Genomic DNA, 19264 nt, shown 5'->3' on the forward strand with positions numbered 1-19264 from the left:
TTGATGCAGTTTTTCCTTTTTTCAGTGGTGGCAAGTGGAAAAAGTCAATCCCATCAAATTATATGAAGAGAATAAAGTGATGGCAGGCTTCTCTCTCCTGAATTTACTCTTCAAGCAAGGACGAGCTGGAATTATTCAAGGAGTAGTAGATAAACTCCTCACTTTGTTTAATCAGAAGAAGATCAAGCCCCTGGTGGATTCATTATGGGCCTTGGAGGAAGTATGATATGCTTTTCTAGTCTACAGCTAAAATATGATTCTTTACAAATGTCTGCTTTTATAGCTATAGTCATATAAGGGTTCATGGACACAGAGCTTTTTTATTCCTATTATATGCCTTGTATAATTTTCTGGCATTGTTGTAAAAGCATATACAATTATTTAACAATCGTTTTGTCTTACAGAGATTCACATTTAAATATGTAAATATTACTTGAAGGTTAGAAATAGTAAGGCATAATACATAGAGAAAAGAATATGTACACTTAATTGTCAGAAGTATCAGGACACCTGCCTTAACACGCACATGAACTTTAATGGCATCCCAGTCTTAGTCCGTAAGTTTCAATATTGGGTTGGCCCACCCTTTGCAGCTATAACAGCTTCAACTCTTCTGCGAAGGCTGTCCACAAGGTTTAGGAGTGTGTCTATGGGAATGTTTGACCATTCTTCCAGAAGCGTATTGTAAGGTCAGGTACTGATGTTAGACGAGAAGGCCTGGTTCACAGTCTCCGCTCCAATTCATCCCAAAGGTGTTCTATCGGGTTGAGGTCAAGACTCTGTGCAAGCCAGTCAAGTTCCTCAACCCCACACTCGCTCGTCCATGTCTTTTTGGACTGTGCTTTGTGCACTGGTCCAAATTATGTAGTAGAGGGGGGATTATGGTTTGGGGTTGTTCTTCAGGGGTTGGGTTTGGTCCCTTAGTTCCAGTGAAGGGAACTGTTAAGAAATTGGGAGTTTAAAGGTGCATATTAGTCAATTAGAAACCCCCAAAAATTCAAATTTATACATTTTATTTATTAAACATCATTGAACTTGTAAATGTTAAAACCAACATGAATAATTCATACGGTCATGGTACAAAAGTTTTTCGACTCATATTTTGCCAAAATCATGGCTTCCTCAGGAGTTTCCAGAAGACTTTATGTACAATATCACCCAATGTAGACACGACTCCAGAAGACTAGAAAGACCCCCAAACATACAGACAAATAGGGGGCAGGGTAAAGGGTCTGAGTTAGCCCAGACAGATCTCTGCGCCCGGAGCAAACCCCCAATGGTAACCATAAGCCTAAATAATTTAACTAAAATGACCAAACTTTTATTAAGGTCTTTAAGGTTGCTCCCTAAATAGTTGGTTGTCCAAGAGTTCCATCCTCTTTTTTTTTTTTTTTTTTTTTTTTTTAGTTTGTTGTGTAAAATATGTAGCTACCAGTTCCTCGTTAATAAGACATTTTTTGCTTTACTTGTGCAATAGTTTGAACCCCAGACTTCCACAAACTAGTTAAGGTTTGCTTGGCTGCAGTGAAAATAAAAGATATCAATTGAAATTGTTGGGATGTGCAAAAGAGGTTTGCGGTTCCACAAGGCCTCATAAGTGTTTTTGGGGATACTGTTTTCTAAAACTGTATAAATCATTTAGTAACCTTTGTCCAAAACCTTTTGATTTTCAGAAATTCCCACCACAAGTGCACCAAAGTGCCAACCAAGCCACATCCATAAAAGTAACGGTCTGAGGCACCTTGTACAAATTTGGCTAGTATAGAAGGTACCATATACCACCAGAGTAGGCGCTTACAGTTGGCCTCTAAAAAAATAAGAGTTCACAGAGCCATGAGCAATAGTATCCAATATCTGGGACCATTGTTGTGTCACCAGTGGAGTCCAAGCCCAGATAGTAAGGATAACTAAATAAATAAATAAGTGTTGAATTGTAAGTCTGTTAACTTGCTGCACATTTTCACTGGCAACTTATACACTTGCAGAGCACTTGAAGCACAAGTTCTAGTTGACACTTTTTCAATTTGTAAAAAATTTGCGTGGCAAGTCTCTATCAAGAGCAAAGTTTCTGTAGTGAGTCTACAGCAAGAGCTCTGCAAGTCACAGTGACCCCCTGTGGTGGGATGACTATTGCAAAACATAACTGAACCAGAACTTGCAGCAGACTTGCAGAATGTTTGCAAAGAAAGTTGATGTGGAGTCATGCAATGCAGACTTTCTGCAATTGTGCAACAACCTTGTGAAGCCTGGTAAGACAATGAATAGCTTAGCAAGTCATTTTCAAACTTGCAGCTGAGTTGCTTGCTACCCTGTTTCCCCGAAAATAAGACCTAGCGTGATTGTCGGTGATGGCTGCAATATAAGCCCTACCCCCCAAATAAGCTCTAGTTAACCACTTCAGCCTCGGACCATTTTGCTGGTCAAAGACCAGACCACTTTTTGCGATTCGGGACTGCGTCGCTTTAACTAACATATGCACGGTCATGTGACGTGGCTCCCAAACAAAATTGACATCCTTTTTTCCCCACAAATAGAGCTTTCTTTTGGTGGTATTTGATCACCCCTGCGGTTTTTATTTTTTGCGCTATAAACAAAAAATAGAGCGACAATTTTGAAAAAAACGCATTATTTTTTACTTTTTGTTATAATAAATATCCCCAAAAATATATAAAAAAACATTTTTTTCCCTCAATTTAGGCCGATAAGTATTCTTCTACATATTTTTGGTAAAAAAAAATCGTAATAAGCGATTATTGATTGGTTTGCGCAAAAGTTATAGCGTTTACAAAATAAGGGATAGTTTTATGGCATTTTTATTAATATTTTTTTTTTACTAGTAATGGCGGCGATCAGCGATTTTTATTGTGACTGTGACATTATGGCGGACACATCTGACATTTTTGACACATTTTTGGGACCATTGTCATTTATACAGCAATCACTGCTATACAAATGCAGTGATTCCTGTGTAAATTACACTGGCAGTGAAGGGGTTAACCAGTGGGTGGCAGTGTAGGGGTGTGTTACTAACTGTGGGGGGCTGGGCTTTCATTTATTGAACACTGATCTCTGCTCCAATCACATGGAGCAGAGATCAGCGTCACTAGTTGCTAGGCAGAATGGGGAAATGCTGTTTACAATGCCATTTCTCCGTTCAGCCGCCCTGTGAGACAATCGCGGGTATGCCCAAGGCGATAGAGTCCGCGGGACCCGACCGGCACGCGAGCGCCCAAACGGTGGCGCGTTTGCGATGGCAGGGCGGCAAATTTAAAGGAACGTACAGGTACGCCCATTTGCCTGCCCATGCCATTCTGCTGATGTACATCGGCATGCGCCGGTCGGGAACCGGTTAAAGTCCTTGTAGCTCTTTTTTTCAGGGTAGGGCTTAATTCGGGAAAAGAGGGTAGGGCTTATTTGGGGAGTAAGGCTTATATTGCATCCATCACCGACAATCACGCTAGGTCTTATTTTCGGGGAAACAGGGTTTCTGGGAGGTCCCTTTCCCACTGAGAAATATAAGCTGAGGAGTTAGATGTGTCACTGTCTAATGCCACGTACACATGGTCGAACTGTTTGACGTACTTAGTCCGTTGAAACACATTTCAGCGGACAATCCGCTCGTGTGTGGGCTTCAGCAGACTTTTTCAGCGTGCAGTCCGGAGTACTAAGAATTTCGGTTTTTCCAAAAATCTGTCCGTCGTACTTTGGTTTCAGCGGACAATACGGTCGTCAGTATGCTAGTCCGACGGACTAAGAATGGCGCATGCCCAGAAAGGATTTACAGGGCTTTGCTGTGTCTTGGACTTCCTATTTCCAGTCCCGTCGTACGTGCTGTACGTCATCGCGCAAGCTTTCGTCAGACTGTTTGGGTATCCGTGTGTGGTCAAGTCCGTTCAGTGGAAAGTACGCCGGACTAAGTACGTCAAACAGTTCGACCGTGTGTACGCAGCATTATAGGGACTCGTAAACCAGAGACAATAGACCTTTGAACAGCGAGTCGTTGGGTCTTTGTTGAATACATGTTCGAAAGGTGTAAGACCTAGAGGTGAATCAAACAACAATATTTTTCACTACGGTGGTCTTTTTTTTAAAGGACTGGCACATTTAGACTTAGGCCGCGTACACACGGGCGGATTTTCTGCCCAACTAAGTTCGTCAGACAATCCGACAGACAGTCCGTTCAACTTTTGAATGAATGGACTTGCCCACACACGGCACTTTTTGAGCGGACTAATACGGCGGACTAAGTCCGCCATACAATCCGCCCTACTTTTGAAATGAACGGACTCGCCCACACACGCTGAGGAAAGTCCGCTCATTTCGAGCGCGTCTCCAGGTAGGCGGGGCCCGCAAAGCAGACGTCGCTGACCCCGCCGCCTGGAATGGACTTAAAGGGGAACCCAACGCCGAAAAAAATCGGCGTGGGGGTCCCCCCAAGTCCACAACAGACCCTTGTCCGAGCACGCTACCCGGCCGGCCAGCAAAGGGGGGCGAGCGAGCGCCCCCCCTCCTGAGCCGTACCAGGCAGCGTGCCCTCAACATGGGGGGTGCCTTGGGGAAGGGGGGGCCGCGCGGCCCCCCCACCCCAAAGCACCTTGTCCCCATGTTGATGAGGACAAGGGCCTCTTCCCGACAACCCTGGCCGTTGGTTGTCGGGGTCTGCGGGCGGGGGGCTTATCGGAATCCGGGAGCCCCCTTTAATAAGGGGGCCCCCGGATACCGGCCCCCCACCCTATGTGAATAAGTATGGGGTACAATGTACCCCTACCCATTCACCTGTGAAAAAAAGTACAAAAAAAACACAACACAGGGTTAAAATATTTTATTGCACAGCTCCGGGGGTCTTCCGTCTTCGGGGGTCTTCTCGCCGGACTCCTCCGCTATCTTCTTGTAGCTCTTTTGCTAGCGGAGGAGTCCGGCTTTCTTCCGCGCCGCCAGCCTCTTCTCCAGACTTCGGGGGTCTTGTCCCCCTCTTCGGTTCTTCTGCCGGGCCACCGCGCCTTCTTATAGCTCTTTTACAGGCGGTGGCCCGGTCTTCTGTCGCCGCCGTCGCCTTCACACCTTCGTGTCACATGGCTTTATGTCACATGGGGACTATGACATCGTAAGGGGGCGGGGTCACCATGTGACACTGCCCCATTGTCACTATATAAGTGGCCGCGCAGCACGGCTCTGGCATTCCGGCCGGAGAGATCGTCGAGGCAACATCTCCTGGAGAAGAAGAAGAAGAACGGAAGGCGGCGGCGGCGGCGACAGAAGACCGGGCCACCGCCTGTAAAAGAGCTATAAGAAGGCGCGGTGGCCCGGCAGAAGAACCGAAGAGGGGGACAAGACCCCCGAAGTCGGGAGAATAGGCCGGCGGCGGGGAAGAAAGCCGGACTCCTCCGCTAGCAAAAGAGCTACAAGAAGATAGCGGAGGAGTCCGGCGAGAAGACCCCCGAAGACGGAAGACCCCCGGGCTGTGCAATAAAATATTTTAACCCTGTGTTGTGTTTTTTTTGTACTTTTTTTCACAGGTGAATGGGTAGGGGTACATTGTACCCCATACTCATTCACATAGGGTGGGGGGCCGGTATCCGGGGGCCCCCTTATTAAAGGGGGCTCCCGGATTCCGATAAGCCCCCCGCCCGCAGACCCCGACAACCAACGGCCAGGGTTGTCGGGAAGAGGCCCTTGTCCTCATCAACATGGGGACAAGGTGCTTTGGGGTGGGGGGGCCGCGCGGCCCCCCCTTCCCCAAGGCACCCCCCATGTTGAGGGCACGCGGCCTGGTACGGCTCAGGAGGGGGGGCGCTCGCTCGCCCCCCTTTCCTGGCCGGCCGGGTAGCGTGCTCGGACAAGGGTCTGTTGTGGACTTGGGGGGACCCCCACGCCGATTTTTTCCGGCATTGGGGTTCCCCTTTAAGTTCATACAAGGCGGCGGGGCCAGCGACGTCTCCGTCGCGGGCCCCGCCTACCTGGATACCCGCTCGAAATGAGCGGACTTTTCTCCGGGCAGGAAAAGTCCGCTCATTTCAAAAGTAGGGCGGACTGGCACACACACGGGCGGACTGTCCGCTGAAATGCGAGTCCGACGGACAGTCTTTCCAACATTCCGAAAGACTTAGTCCGCCAGACTGTCCGCTGAAAAAGTCCGCTGAAGCCCACACACGAGCGGACTGTCCGCTGAAATGTGTTTCGGCGGACTAAGTTGGGCAGACAGTCCGCCCGTGTGTACGCGGCCTTAGACTTCACATCTGCCAATCAGTTTTTACATATTATACTTATTTATACAGTCCATGGAAATGTCGCTCTATGTTCTTCATATTTGTTTTACTTTGTATCAATTACAGGTTAAGGAGGCGATGCAAAGAATTCATGACAGAGGCAACATTGGGAAACTTATTTTAGATGTGGAAAAGGCTCCAACTCCTCTGGTTAGTATACCCTTTCAGTAGTTTATGGTTTAACTAACTTACCTGTATGTTCATCCAGTCTCCCTTGAAAGTGATTGTACATTCTAAATTTTTTTTAATAACAAATAAGTTTATACTTACCTGCTCTGTGCAATGGAATTGCACAGGGCGGCCCCAAACTTCCTCTTCTCGAGTCCCCTGTCAGCGGTTCTGGTTCCTCACCAGTAGGTGCCTCCATAGGAAGCCACTCCCTATGGGGGCACTTGTGTGGGCTCACTGAGTCTATAGACACAGACAGCGGGGCTCAGCCCCGTCCCCCCCTGCTCCCTCATCACTAGCTTTTATTGACAGCCGATGGAGCCAATCGATACATTTTGAATCGGTCAAAACAAAAATTAAATTTTTTTAGGTTTGAATGCGGCAAAAGTTAGCAAACAAAAGAAAAATCTTTATCAAATGATTGCATTGACTCTTTAAATCAACTTTGGCTTAACCACTTAACAACTGACCACTGTATATATATACGTCGGCACTTTAAAGATGGATATTTCGGTAACGGCAGCAGCTACTGCCACAACCGAGGTATACATCTTTTTAGTGGGTGGTCCTGCTTACGATAATGGTGGTCTCTGTTACTGCGACGGGAGGGGATTGCCCTTTCCATGCCCTCTGCCGCTTACCGGAGCCATCGGTAGCGGCGGAGGGGATTGGGTCCTTTTCCTTCCGTGGTATGGATACGAGTGAGGCTAAGATGGCCCCCACCTGTCTCCATGCCATAGAAGGGAGGAAGCGACATCAAAACGTCACTTCCACCCATAAATCTTAAAGGGTCATTTTTTTGTTGTCATTTTTTCAAATGACAATTTTATTATTATTATTTTTTATTGCATTTATGTGCAAATATGGGATCTGAGAACTTTTTGACCCCAGATCTCATATTTAAGAGGACCTGTCATGTAATTTTTCTATTACAAGGGATGTTTACATTCCTTGTAATAGGAATAAAAGTAACCCAAACTTTTATAATTTTTTTTTTTAAACAGTCAAGTAAAGTAAAATAAATAAGAAAAAAATAATATTTTTTATAAAGTGCCCCGTCCCGACGAGCTCACGCGCAGAAGCGAATGCATACGTAAGCAGCTCCCGCATATAAAAACGGTGTTCAAACCACACATGTGAGGTATCGCCGCAATCGGTAGAGCGCGAGTAATAATTCTAGCGCTAGACCTCCTCTGTAACTCAAAAAGTAGAATTTTTTTAAACGTCGTCTGTGGAGATTTTTAAGGGTAAAAGTTCCACGAGCGGGCGCAATTTTGAAGCTTGACAATTTGGATATCAATTTGCTTCACGAAACATTATCTTTCACAATATAAAAAAAAAATTAACTAACTTTACTGTTGTCTTATTTTTTAATCAAAAAAAGTGTTTTTTTTCCAAAAGACCGCCGTAAGACCACTGCGCAAATACGATGTGACAAAAAGCATTGCAATGGCCGCCATTTTATTCTCTAGAGTGTTAGAATTTTTTTTTATAATGTTTGGGGGTTCTAAGTAATTTTCTAGCAAAAACACTTGTTTTTAACTTGTAAACACAGTCTTAAAAAGCGCCTCAATGGAAAAACAGCATTATTTTGAAATGGTAATAACACACACAGGGGGTTATTTACTAAAGGAAAATCCACTTTAGTCTTAAGGCTGGGTTAATTGAGGCTGTAGATATGCCCATCTGCAGCCTCAATGCAGCCTGATCTGTGCCCATCTGCAGCCTCAATGCAGCCTGATCTGTGCCCATCTGCAGCCTCAATGCAGCCTGATCTGTGCCCATCTGCAGCCTCAATGCAGCCTGATCTGTGCCCATCTGCAGCCTCAATGCAGCCTGATCTGTGCCCATCTGCAGCCTCAATGCAGCCTGATCTGTGCCCATCTGCAGCCTCAATGCAGCCTGATCTGTACCCATCTGCAGCCTCAATGCAGCCTGATCTGTGCCCATCTGCTGCCTCAATGCAGCCTGATCTGTGTCCATCTGCAGCCTGATCTGCACCTATCTGCAGCCCATCTCCCATCAATGTAGCAGCCTGTTTAATGCCCATCTGCAGCCTCACCATCTCTCATCAATGCAGTGCAGGAAATCACTGAGCTGTAATCTCCTGTTCACACGGCTCTCAGTCACATACACAGTCCCGCCTCCACCATCAGCATTGGACCAGCTCCTGTGATAGACAGAACACTGGTCCAATGCCAGTGGTGGAGGCGGGACTGTGTGTGTGACATCAGACCAAAGTGTGATTAAACAGGAGATGAGGGCTCTGTGAGTTCCGGCGACACTCATTCCCCTCCGAGGTACACTTTCGGAGTATAACATGCACCCATGATTTTCCCCCTATTTTCAGGGGAAAAAAGTGCATGTTATACGCCGATAAATACAGTAATTTGTATCAAATTTGTTATTAATGCCAAGAAAAGCAGTAGTAGATTCCCTGCAGCCAGCGGCACTAGACTCTAACAACCCCCAGCAACAGTGGACCCCAACAACAGTAGACCCTGCAAAAACAACAGATAACTCAGCAGCCAACCCAGCGTCAATAGACTCTCCAGCAGCCAGCAACAATAGACCCCCCCCCCCTTTCAACAGTAGATGCCTCCAGCAACTGCCAGCTCAGCAACATAAGCCCAACCAGCAACATTAGATCCATCACCAGCAACAGTAGACCTCTTAGCAACAATAGACTGCCAAGCAAAAATAGATGCCATCCAGCAACAATAGATCTCCCAGCAGCCAGCACCAATAAACCCCTCCCTCAACAGTAGATCAATTTCAACAACAATTGACCTCCCAGCAACATAAGTCCCCCACCAATAATAGACCTTCCCATCAACAATAGACCGCCATGCAAAAATAGATCTCCTTCAGGAACAATAGATCCCCCAGCAGCCAGCATCAGTAGACCCTCCATCATGCTTTAGGTGCCGGAACTGCATTCCCACAGAAAAAAAAACCCTGCATGGTGTATTACATGCTGTTCATGCTCACTTAGTTACCATGAGACTCCTTTTTCTGTATTCTGCAAAAACCTGGTTGATCCTGCTGCTCTCAATCTCCATCTTCTGTTCATGTCCCCAATTCACTTAGGGATTTTGTAGCTGTGGTGGCAACTCTGCACATGCTCAGATTTCAGTTAGTTTCTATGCTGAGCATTTCCTCCTCATCACATCTGAGCAGCCCATGTGAGTATAGAGTCACACATGGATGTGGGTGTATACACAGTAGTAAATGCCCACTCCATCCCTCCTTTCTCTTCCATGACCACTAACCAGCTAAACACAACGGGGGTGGGATATTACATGTAGATTAATGGAGGCTTCACCTCCCTCTTATTCTAAGACTAAGGCTGGAGGGAAGTGATACAGCCTGTGACTGGCAGAAATCCACCCACACCATGGTATTTCCACAAAATAATAAATATTTCATTTCAAATATATATTTGTACACCAATTTAAAACAGTTTATTAATATTATTTATTTATTTTTACTCTGTATTCCAAAGGCTATTTTTTTTAAAGAACTTTTTATTACAAGCGTATAAAGGAATACAATAAGGAAAAAGGAACTTGGATGTTTTTTTTGTTTTTTTTATTACAATAATTACAGTGCCATCATCCCCATACAGAAATAGAAGGGAGAATGTAAATTAAACAATGTGTTTTTAGTATCACTTTAAATTTGTCCCTTGACATGATGTCCCATGAACTAACCATTGACATTGATTAGTGCACAAAGGACCAAGTATTTATAGAGTTTTGCAGAGGAGTGAAAGTGTTTTTTCTCTCTCGTTTGGTGGCCTATATAGCTAAATGTCGCCCTGCATGTACAGAGAACAGCATGTTGCCTCCTAGCAGAAATTTTTACTAAAATAATGACATGGTACAATGTTTGAAGCTTATGCATCATTCGTGTGTCTAAATTTGTCCTGGTCCTCAGACCTTGGACCTTACACTGATCTTCATCTTTTCGCTTCATATTTTCTCTCCTGTTGGCAAAATGCAGTGATGGGGAGAAAAGTGAAGTTGAGTATAAGGAAAATAATGGGGGGGGGGGGGGGGGGGAGCAGAATTTATATTAACCTGTTGCTTTGTCTTTCATAAAATACACAAAACATTTGTCATACACAGGGCCGATGTTAAAAATCATGGTGCCCCTTACAGCCTACCTGACGGGCCCCCTTCAAAACCCACCCCTGGCCCTTCCCTCAACCACCCCCCGGCCCTGCCCTCAACCACCCCCTTGGCCCTGCCCTCAACCACCCCCTTGGCCCTGCCCTCAACCACCCCCTTGGCCCTGCCCTCAACCACACTCTATGGCCCTGACCCCTCCCCTGACTCAGCCTCAAAAACAAAATGCAGCTTTGTCTCAAAGTGCATGCAGTAGAAGGGGGAGCAGTTACAGATACAAGTGTAAATGAGGCCTAAGGCTACAGGGATTTTTTCCTATCATAGAATAGGTGCAGAAACTCTATCACGCCCCCATCACACCACTCGCCATCAACACCCCCCACCTCCCACAGAGTGCTACATACAGAAATCAGAGTTCAGGAGTGAGCTAAATACAGAATGCAGGGTTCAGCAGTGTGTTATACACAAAGTGCAGAATTCAGGGGTGAACTATGTACAGAGTGCATAGTTGAGTAGTGCATTACACACGGAGTGCAGGGCCTGAGCAGTGTGCTGTGAACAGAGTTCAGAGTTGAGGGCTGTGCTACATACAAAGTACAGAGTGCAGATTTGGGAAGTGCGCAGTGTACAGAGTTCATGAATGCGCTACATACAGAGTGCAGAATTGTGGTGTGTGCTATTTACATGGTTGAGGAGTGCACTATGCAAAGAGTGCAGCGTTCAGGAGTGCTCTGCATACACAGTGCAGCGTTCAGGATTGTGCTACGTACACAGTTATGGGTTCAGGATTGTACTATGTACAGAGTGTAGGGTTCAGGATTGTGCTACTTACAGAGTGCAGGGTTCAGGAGTGTACAGCGTACAGATTGAAGGGTTGAGGATTGTGCAACATAGATTATGCAGGGTTCAAGAGTGCACTGCATACATAGTTCAGGGGTTAGGATTGCATTACGTACAGAGTTAAGGAGTGTGTTACATTCAGAGTGCACGTTCCCCCCCTCCTATTACACAGCTCTCCTCTCCCCCACAGAAGATAATGTACAGTAACACACAGTAGGAGGTCAGGTTGCCAGCACTGGTCTGCAGATGACGCGGGCGTGGGGCTGGAGCTGTGTGCATACCCCGTCCCCTCCTCTGCCTCGTCTGTCTGCAGGTAGAACAAGGAGGGTTGAGTGTGCCACTAAGAGAGGACCACCATCACTTATAAAATACAGAAGCCAGACTTGCGCGTTTATAAGTGTAAGCTGACAGTAGTGAGCAGCAATGCAAGGGGCCAGCGCCGGAGGTCAAGCTCCGACTGACATAAAAGCTTAGTAACTACTGCATTATGATGAAACTTGAAGCTGCTGAATGGTCGGGCCCCCCTGTCAAAGTGAAGGGCACCTGGGCGCCCTACAGGAGGTCCAGAGTTATCCCTTTATCAGCGGCCGTGGTCATACAGGTGAAATTCTATAAAATACCATCTTTAGCAAGTGTAATATGTTAAAGCCTAAGTTTAGTTATTTCTTTAAATCAGTACGAATGATGATACTTACATTTAAGGAGAAGTGTCCCCTGTACTGGTGGCCGCTGACTTAGTTAATGTCTTCTCCCAGATAGTAAGGATAACTTGCCACAAATTTGTGGCAGTGTTGAATTGTAGGTCTGTTAACTTGCTGCACATTTTCACTGGCAGGTTGTACACTTGCAGAGCACTTGAAGCACAAGTTCTATTTGACACTTTTCCAATTTGTAGTAAATTTGTGTGGCAAGTTTCTAGCAAGAGCAAAATTGCAGTGGTGAGTCTACAGCAAGAGCTCTGCAAGTCTACAGCATGAAAATTCAACCACAGTGACCCCTGTGGTGGGATGACTATTGCACAACATAACTGAACCAGAACTTGCAGCAGACTTGCAGAATGTTTGCAAGGATTGTTGACCTGGAGTCATGCAATGCGGACTTGCTGCTATTGTGCAACAAACTTGTGAAGCCTGGCAAGCCTAGCAATAGCTTAAGAAGTCATTTTCAAACTTGCAGCACAATTGCTTGCTATCTGAGCTGTACTGTGCCCCCTACCCTGCAGCAGTAATCTTCCAGGGCTACAAGGGTTAATACAGCCACCTGGCCTGTCATAGGCACTTTAGGCTCTTTTCAAGAGTGCTGAGTGTGCCTGCCTGCGCCCCCCTTGCCTGCCAGCGCCGTTGTTTTAACCTCTACGGCACTGGAAGATTAATGCCCTGTACACGCGGTCGAACATTCCAACGACAAAACCCGTCGGATTTTTTCAGACGGATTTTGGCCCAAACTTGTCTTGCATACACACGGTCGCACAAAGTTGTCGGAAAATCCGATCGTTCAGAATGAGGTGACGTAAAACACGTACGACGGGACTATAAAGAGGCCAGTAGCCAATAGCTTTCGTCTCGTAATTTATACTGAGCATGTGTGGCACTTTGTCCGTCGGAATTGTCTACACACGATCGGAATTTAAACGATCGGATTTTGTTGTCGGAAAATTTTAGATCCAGCTCTCAAATTGTGGGTCGGAAATTCCGATGGAAAAAGTTTGATGGAGCCCACACACAATCGGATTTTCCGACACGATCCAATCGCACATTTTCCGTCGGAATGTCCGACTGTGTGTACAGGGCATTACTCTGTGGGGGTATGGGGGGGGCGGGGGGCAGAGGACAAAAAAATTTAAATTAAGAGAGCAGCCATACTTGTAATGATTAAAAAAAAAAAAAATGAATTAAACTTCGCTTTAGATTACAGGTTACAGACCTGAAACTGCTTTTGCTTATGTGCAAAGCTACGAAATAAATACAGAAACAGCTCAACAGTCTTTCCCTTGGAGCCATTCATTTAACCTATCCTGACATGCAGTTTGATTTTCCTTAGCACTTAGACAGTAGGCTCCATTTATACATTAGTGATCTTGTGTTTAGTAAAAATTTCTCCCAGAAGCAATCTGAGCCGTGCTGGCTTGTGGTTCTGTTGCTGCACTGAGCTCGCCATCTGTTCTACGTGACCCCACCTTCGCAGCAGGTTTTTTTTATAGCAGCTTACATAACAAAACTAGATTTATTTTGTTGAGAGAGTAATATTAATGTAGAACTCTATGAAGATAGAAAAGCCTACTGCAAACTGTTGACGCTATCTAAATCCTCTATAATTTAATAGTATTATTGTTTAACCACTTAAGGACCAGGCCTCTTTTTCAGACTTGGTGTTTACATGTTTAAAACAGTTTTTTTTGCTAGAAAATTACTTAGAACCCCCAAACATTTTATATTGTTTTTTTTCTAACACCCTAGAGAATAAAATGGCGTCATTGAAATACATTTTTTTACACCGTATTTGCGCAGCGGTCTTACAAGCGCACTTTTTTTGGAAAAAATTCACTTTTTTGAATAAAAAAATAAGACAGCAGTAAAATTAGCCCAATTTTTTTTTACATTGTGAAAGATAATGGTACGCCGAGTAAATTGATACCCAACATGTCACGCTTCAAAATTGTGCCCGCTCGTGGAATGGCGTCAAACTTTTAGCCTCAAAAATCTCCATAAGCGACATTTAAAAAAATTCTACAGGTTGCATTTTTTGCGTTACAGAGGAGGTCTAGGGCTAGAATTATTGCTCTCGCTCTACCGATCGCGGCGATACCTTACATGTGTGGTTTGACCACCGTTTTCATATGCGGGCGCTACTCACGTATGCGCTCGCTTCTTTTTTTTTTTCTTATTTATTTTAATTGATTTTATTTATTTTTACACTGTTTTATAAAATAAAAAATTAATCACTTTTATTCCTATTACAAGGAATGTAAACATCCCTTGTAATAGAAAAAAGCATGACAGGTCCACATAAATATGAGATCTGGGGTCAAAAAGTCCTCAGATCTCATATTTGGGCTAAAATGCAAAAAAAAAAAAAAAAAAAGAAAATCTGACATCTAAAAAAAATATACCTTTAAGAGGTATGGGCGGAAGTGACGTTTTGACGTCGCTTCCGCCCTCCTATGGTATAGAGACGAGTGGGGGCCATCTTAGCCTCACTTGTCTCTATGCCCAGCAGACGAAAGGACCCGATCGCCTCCGCCACTACCGACGGCTCCGGTAAGCGGCGGAAGGTGCGGGAGGGGGGGTGGCACCTCTCCCGCCGCCGATAGCGGTGATCTCGCGGCGAATCCGCCGCGGAGACCACCGTTATCGTACAGCCGACCGCCGCCTGAAGAGATGGATATCTCGGTTGTGGCAGCAGCTGCTGCTGTTACCGAGATATCCCTCTTCAAAAATAGGACGTACATCGTCGTGCGGCGGTCGGCAAGTGGTTAATGCAGACATGAATGAAATAAAAAATAATTGCATGTGTTTTTACATAGATAGTCTAAGTACCTGAATATGTGTTCTTCTGCATAGCAGCAAATAGACTGAAGCCTCGTACACACGATCGGACTTTCCGACGGGAATTGTGTGATGACAGGCTGTTGTTGAAAAATCCGTACGTTTGTACAATTGTTGTCGTATTTTCCACGGACAAATGTTGGATAGCAGGTTTTAAAATTTGTCGTTTGTGTGTACACACGTCCATCGACGAGCCAGAAGCGGTCGACCTTGTAAACTAGCATTCGTAATGGAGAATTAACATTTGTGACGTGGCAAATTATGAAATCTAGAAATGCAGCGCACAATTCTCTTCTTCTTTAATGGGATAATAATGAAGCTGCTTTGCTGGTGATACTGATGGAGTTATTGCAAGCAAATTTTCAAAGGTTTTTTTTTTCTAGTGATATCAAGATTATTATTATTCTTTTTTTTATTTGTGCAAGTTACCACAACACCATTATCCTGTAGTTTTTACGATCAAAGATACAACTATGTTGGTGCCCCTTTTCAATTGTACATTGTATTTTTTTAAATTTAACTGCCTACTCCCAAACTGTCCTTTGAAGTAAAACACATAGCCAAGTATTATTCACAATGTCTTTACTGTGCATTAAAAAAAGAAAACAAATAAAATTATACATGTTATCTGCCAATAGAACTTAACCAAAAAGTGCATTCTATGCATCCAAAAATAAAGAAAATATACCAAATCAAATCATTATTCAACCAAAAAAATAATGTCAAAAGCATTATAACTCCAAGGCCAACAATAAATAACATTTTATCTCCTCCGATTCAGCAACATGTCTGGTTGACGAATGGCCGTTCAGAAACGAACTGAAAAGTGCAAAATACACTGAACAAAATTGTATTGTTTGACTGCATTGTAGTCTGCAAAGATATCACAGACCTGGCTGTTCAGTCTGGTAAATGTGGCCGGATCATAGGACAGACTGAACTAAATTGCAGGGCTCTGTGTATAGCCTGAGCCTAGGAACCAAGGGGGCACTTGTTTTCAGACTAAGGAAGCTCAAACATTCATATTTTTCTTCTTCTATTCAACCAGTGGGTTGAACAAAAGAAATGATCCAATTCCCCCATCCACACGTTCCATGTGGATGGGAGAACCACTCCCCCTGTCCCGCTGTGCTATTGTATGCTGATGGTGGGAAGCCTTGCCTGCCGTAAGAGTACAATGATCAGCACTGCTGGTTATAGTCAGCGACATTGATGAATCCAGAAAAACCCTACAGGTTGTTTTTTCTGAAGTCGATTGGTAGATCAACTTCTGTACAATCGGGGTGCCCATACATGGATCAGAATTCGGCCTGTCCTTGTTGAGCTGGCCGAATTTTGATCCAGGTAAGGCTGACTTAACACAAAACAACTTGAGCACTGATGATACATTAGAAACATTTTAAAGGTTTTTCCAAAAGATATGAATCAGGTGTCAGTGTGTTTTTTTATTTTTATTTTTATTTTCTATTCTTACAATTTAACCTTTTAAATTTTTAATTCTTTTTTTTTTTTTTTTATCAGCCCTGTTGGGGGGCTTTGTTAAGATACCTCCTTTTTGACACAGGGAAAGGGACTGAGGTCATAGATTCCCCAATCCGTTTCTCTGCAGCATCAGCTGCGCTGGAGATGAATGGAGAGGAAACAGAGGCTCCTCTCCATTCATGAAGCATTGTAAACACAGTTTATGATGCTCAGGTTCGGATGAACAGAGTCCGTGATCACTGACCCTGCTCATTCGGATAAGGAAGGAGACGGTAAATGCCAGATTCACCAGCTCCTTCCTCTGCTGTCCATCCTGACAGATCGAGGACAAAGAGGGTGGAGGGGGAGCGGAGCGCAGAGGGGGACTGAAGTGGGGCACAGGGAGGGGGACAGGAGCAGGGCACAGGGAGGGGGACAGGAGCGGGGCACAGGGAGGGGGACAGGAGCTGGGCACACGGAGGGGGACAGGAGCTGGGCACACGGAGGGGGACAGGAGCTGGGCACACGGAGGGGGACAGGAGCTGGGCACACGGAGGGGGACAGGAGCTGAGCACACGGAGGGGGACAGGAGCTGAGCACACGGAGGGGGACAGGAGCTGAGCACACGGAGGGGAACAGGAGCGGAGCACACAGAGGGGAACAGGAGCGGAGCACACGGAGGGGGACCCGGAGTGGAGCACACGGAGGGGAACAGGAGCGGAGCACACAGAGGGGAACAGGAGCGGAGCACACGGAGGGGGACCCGGAGTGGAGCACACGGAGGGGAACTGTATCGGAGCACACGGAGGGGGACAGGAGCGGAGCACACGGAGGGGGACAGGAGCGGAGCACACGGAGGGGGACAGGAGCGGAGCACACGGAGGGGGACAGGAGCGGAGCACACGGAGGGGGACAGGAGCGGAGCACACGGAGGGGGACAGGAGCGGAGCACACGGAGGGGAACAGGAGCGGAGCACACGGAGGGGAACAGGAGCGGAGCACACGGAGGGGGACAGGAGCAGAGCCCACGGAGGGGGACAGGAGCAGAGCGCACGGAGGGGGACAGGAGCAGAGCCCACGAAGGGGGACAGGAGCAGAGCCCACGGAGGGGGACAGGAGCAGAGCCCACGGAAGGGGGACAGGAGCAGAGCCCACGGAGGGGGACAGGAGCAGAGCCCACGGAGGGGGACAGGAGCAGAGCCCACGGAGGGGGACAGGAGCAGAGCACACGGAGGGGGACAGGAGCAGAGCACACGGAGGGGGACAGGAGCAGAGCACACGGAGGGGGACAGGAGCAGAGCACACGGAGGGGGACAGGAGCAGAGCACACGGAAGGGGACAGGAGCAGAGCACACGGAAGGGGACAGGAGCAGAGCACACGGTGGGGGGACAGGAGCGGAGCACACGGAGGGGGGACAGGAGTGGAGCACACAGAGGGGAATAGGAGCATGGAGGAGCACTGAGGAGGAAACAGAGGGGGACTGAGGAGGATACGGGGACAGTCAGAGGTGATCAGTATAGCGGTGGGGGAAGTTACAAGCACCTATCCCCCTGTATAGATTTCAATAAAGCGGCTAAAAGAGAAGCGGCTGTCAGCTGCTTTATTGGAATCTATACAGGGAGATCAGTGCTTGTAACTCCCCCAATGATCACCCCTGATTGCCCAGGTATCGGATCAAGCATCGGAGCATTTGCCTGAGTACAAGTACGCGGGCAAATACTCAGTATCGGCACCGATACTAGTATCGGTATCGGTACAACCCTATCTAGTTGTGCTCAAACATTTGCATACCCTGGCAGAAATTGTGAAATTTAGCCATTAATATTGAAAATATGACTGATCATGCCAAAAAACGGTGTTTTATTTAATTATAGCAATCACATGAAGCCATTTATTATCACATAGTTCTTTGGATTCTTTTTATCCTCTTGCCGACCACTGAATGTCGATATACATCGGCACAATGGCAGCGGCGGGCAAATGGGCATACCTGTATGTCCCCTTTAAGCGGTGGGGGTAGCAGGCGTGCGCACGCCACGTACATCGTGACCATGGCTACAATCAATACTACTAGCGCTAGACCTCCACTGTAACTCTAAACAAGTAACTTGTAAAGGCTTTTAAATCTATAGAGATTTTTAGGTACTGTAGTTTGTCGCCATTCTACAAACGTGTGCAAGTTTAAATAGTGACTGTTGGGTATCTGTTTACTCGGTGTAACATCATCTTTCACATTATACAAATTTTTTTTTTCAATTCATTAAAGTGTAGTTTTTCCCCAAAAAATTGCATTTTGAAACTGCTGAGCAAATACCGTGTAAAATAAAAAATTGCAATGTTCGCCATTTTATTCCCTAGGGCAGTGATGGCGAACCTTGGCACCCCAGATGTTTTGGAACTACATTTCCCATGATGCTCTTGCACTCTACAGTGTAGTTGAGCATCATGGGAAATGTAGTTCCAAAACAACTGAGGTGCCAAGGTTCACCATCATTGCCCTAGGGTGTCCGCTAAAAAAAAAATTGATGTTTTGGGGGTTATAAGTAATTTTCTAGGAAAAAATATTGATTTAAACCTGTAAACAAAAAGTGCCAGAAAAAGCCTGGTCTTAAAGTGGAGTTCTCCTTAAAAAAAAAATTCAAAGTCAGCAGCTACAAATACTGCAGCTGCTGACTTTTAATGATTGGACACTTACCTGTCATAGGGTCCAGCGATGCGGGCGCACGGAGCCTTACTCGTCTCCTCCTCCTCTCTGCGGCGCCAGCATTGTAACTGTTGGCGCCCGTCTGTGGCTTCACAGCCAGGCACCCACTGCACATGCGCTAGCCACGCCATGCGCAGTTACTGTCCGGG

The 19264-nt window shown here is 46.0% G+C and overlaps 1 protein-coding gene across 1 annotated transcript in view; it reads left to right on the top strand.

Moving 5' to 3' along the window:
* Positions 1-19264, top strand: part of VAT1L (vesicle amine transport 1 like) — a 120388-nt gene that overhangs the window by 91153 nt on the left and 9971 nt on the right. Inside the window, exons 7-8 of the mRNA XM_077454447.1 lie at positions 26-220; positions 6333-6416. Coding sequence (XP_077310573.1) covers positions 26-220; positions 6333-6416 — 279 coding nt within the window. The remainder of the gene's footprint in view (positions 1-25; positions 221-6332; positions 6417-19264) is intronic.

This window comes from Lithobates pipiens, unplaced genomic scaffold (genome assembly GCF_037356315.1).
Source record: "Lithobates pipiens isolate NorthernLeopardFrog02 unplaced genomic scaffold, aLitPip1_a1.2 Scaffold_10, whole genome shotgun sequence".
Taxonomy (NCBI): domain Eukaryota; kingdom Metazoa; phylum Chordata; class Amphibia; order Anura; family Ranidae; genus Lithobates; species Lithobates pipiens.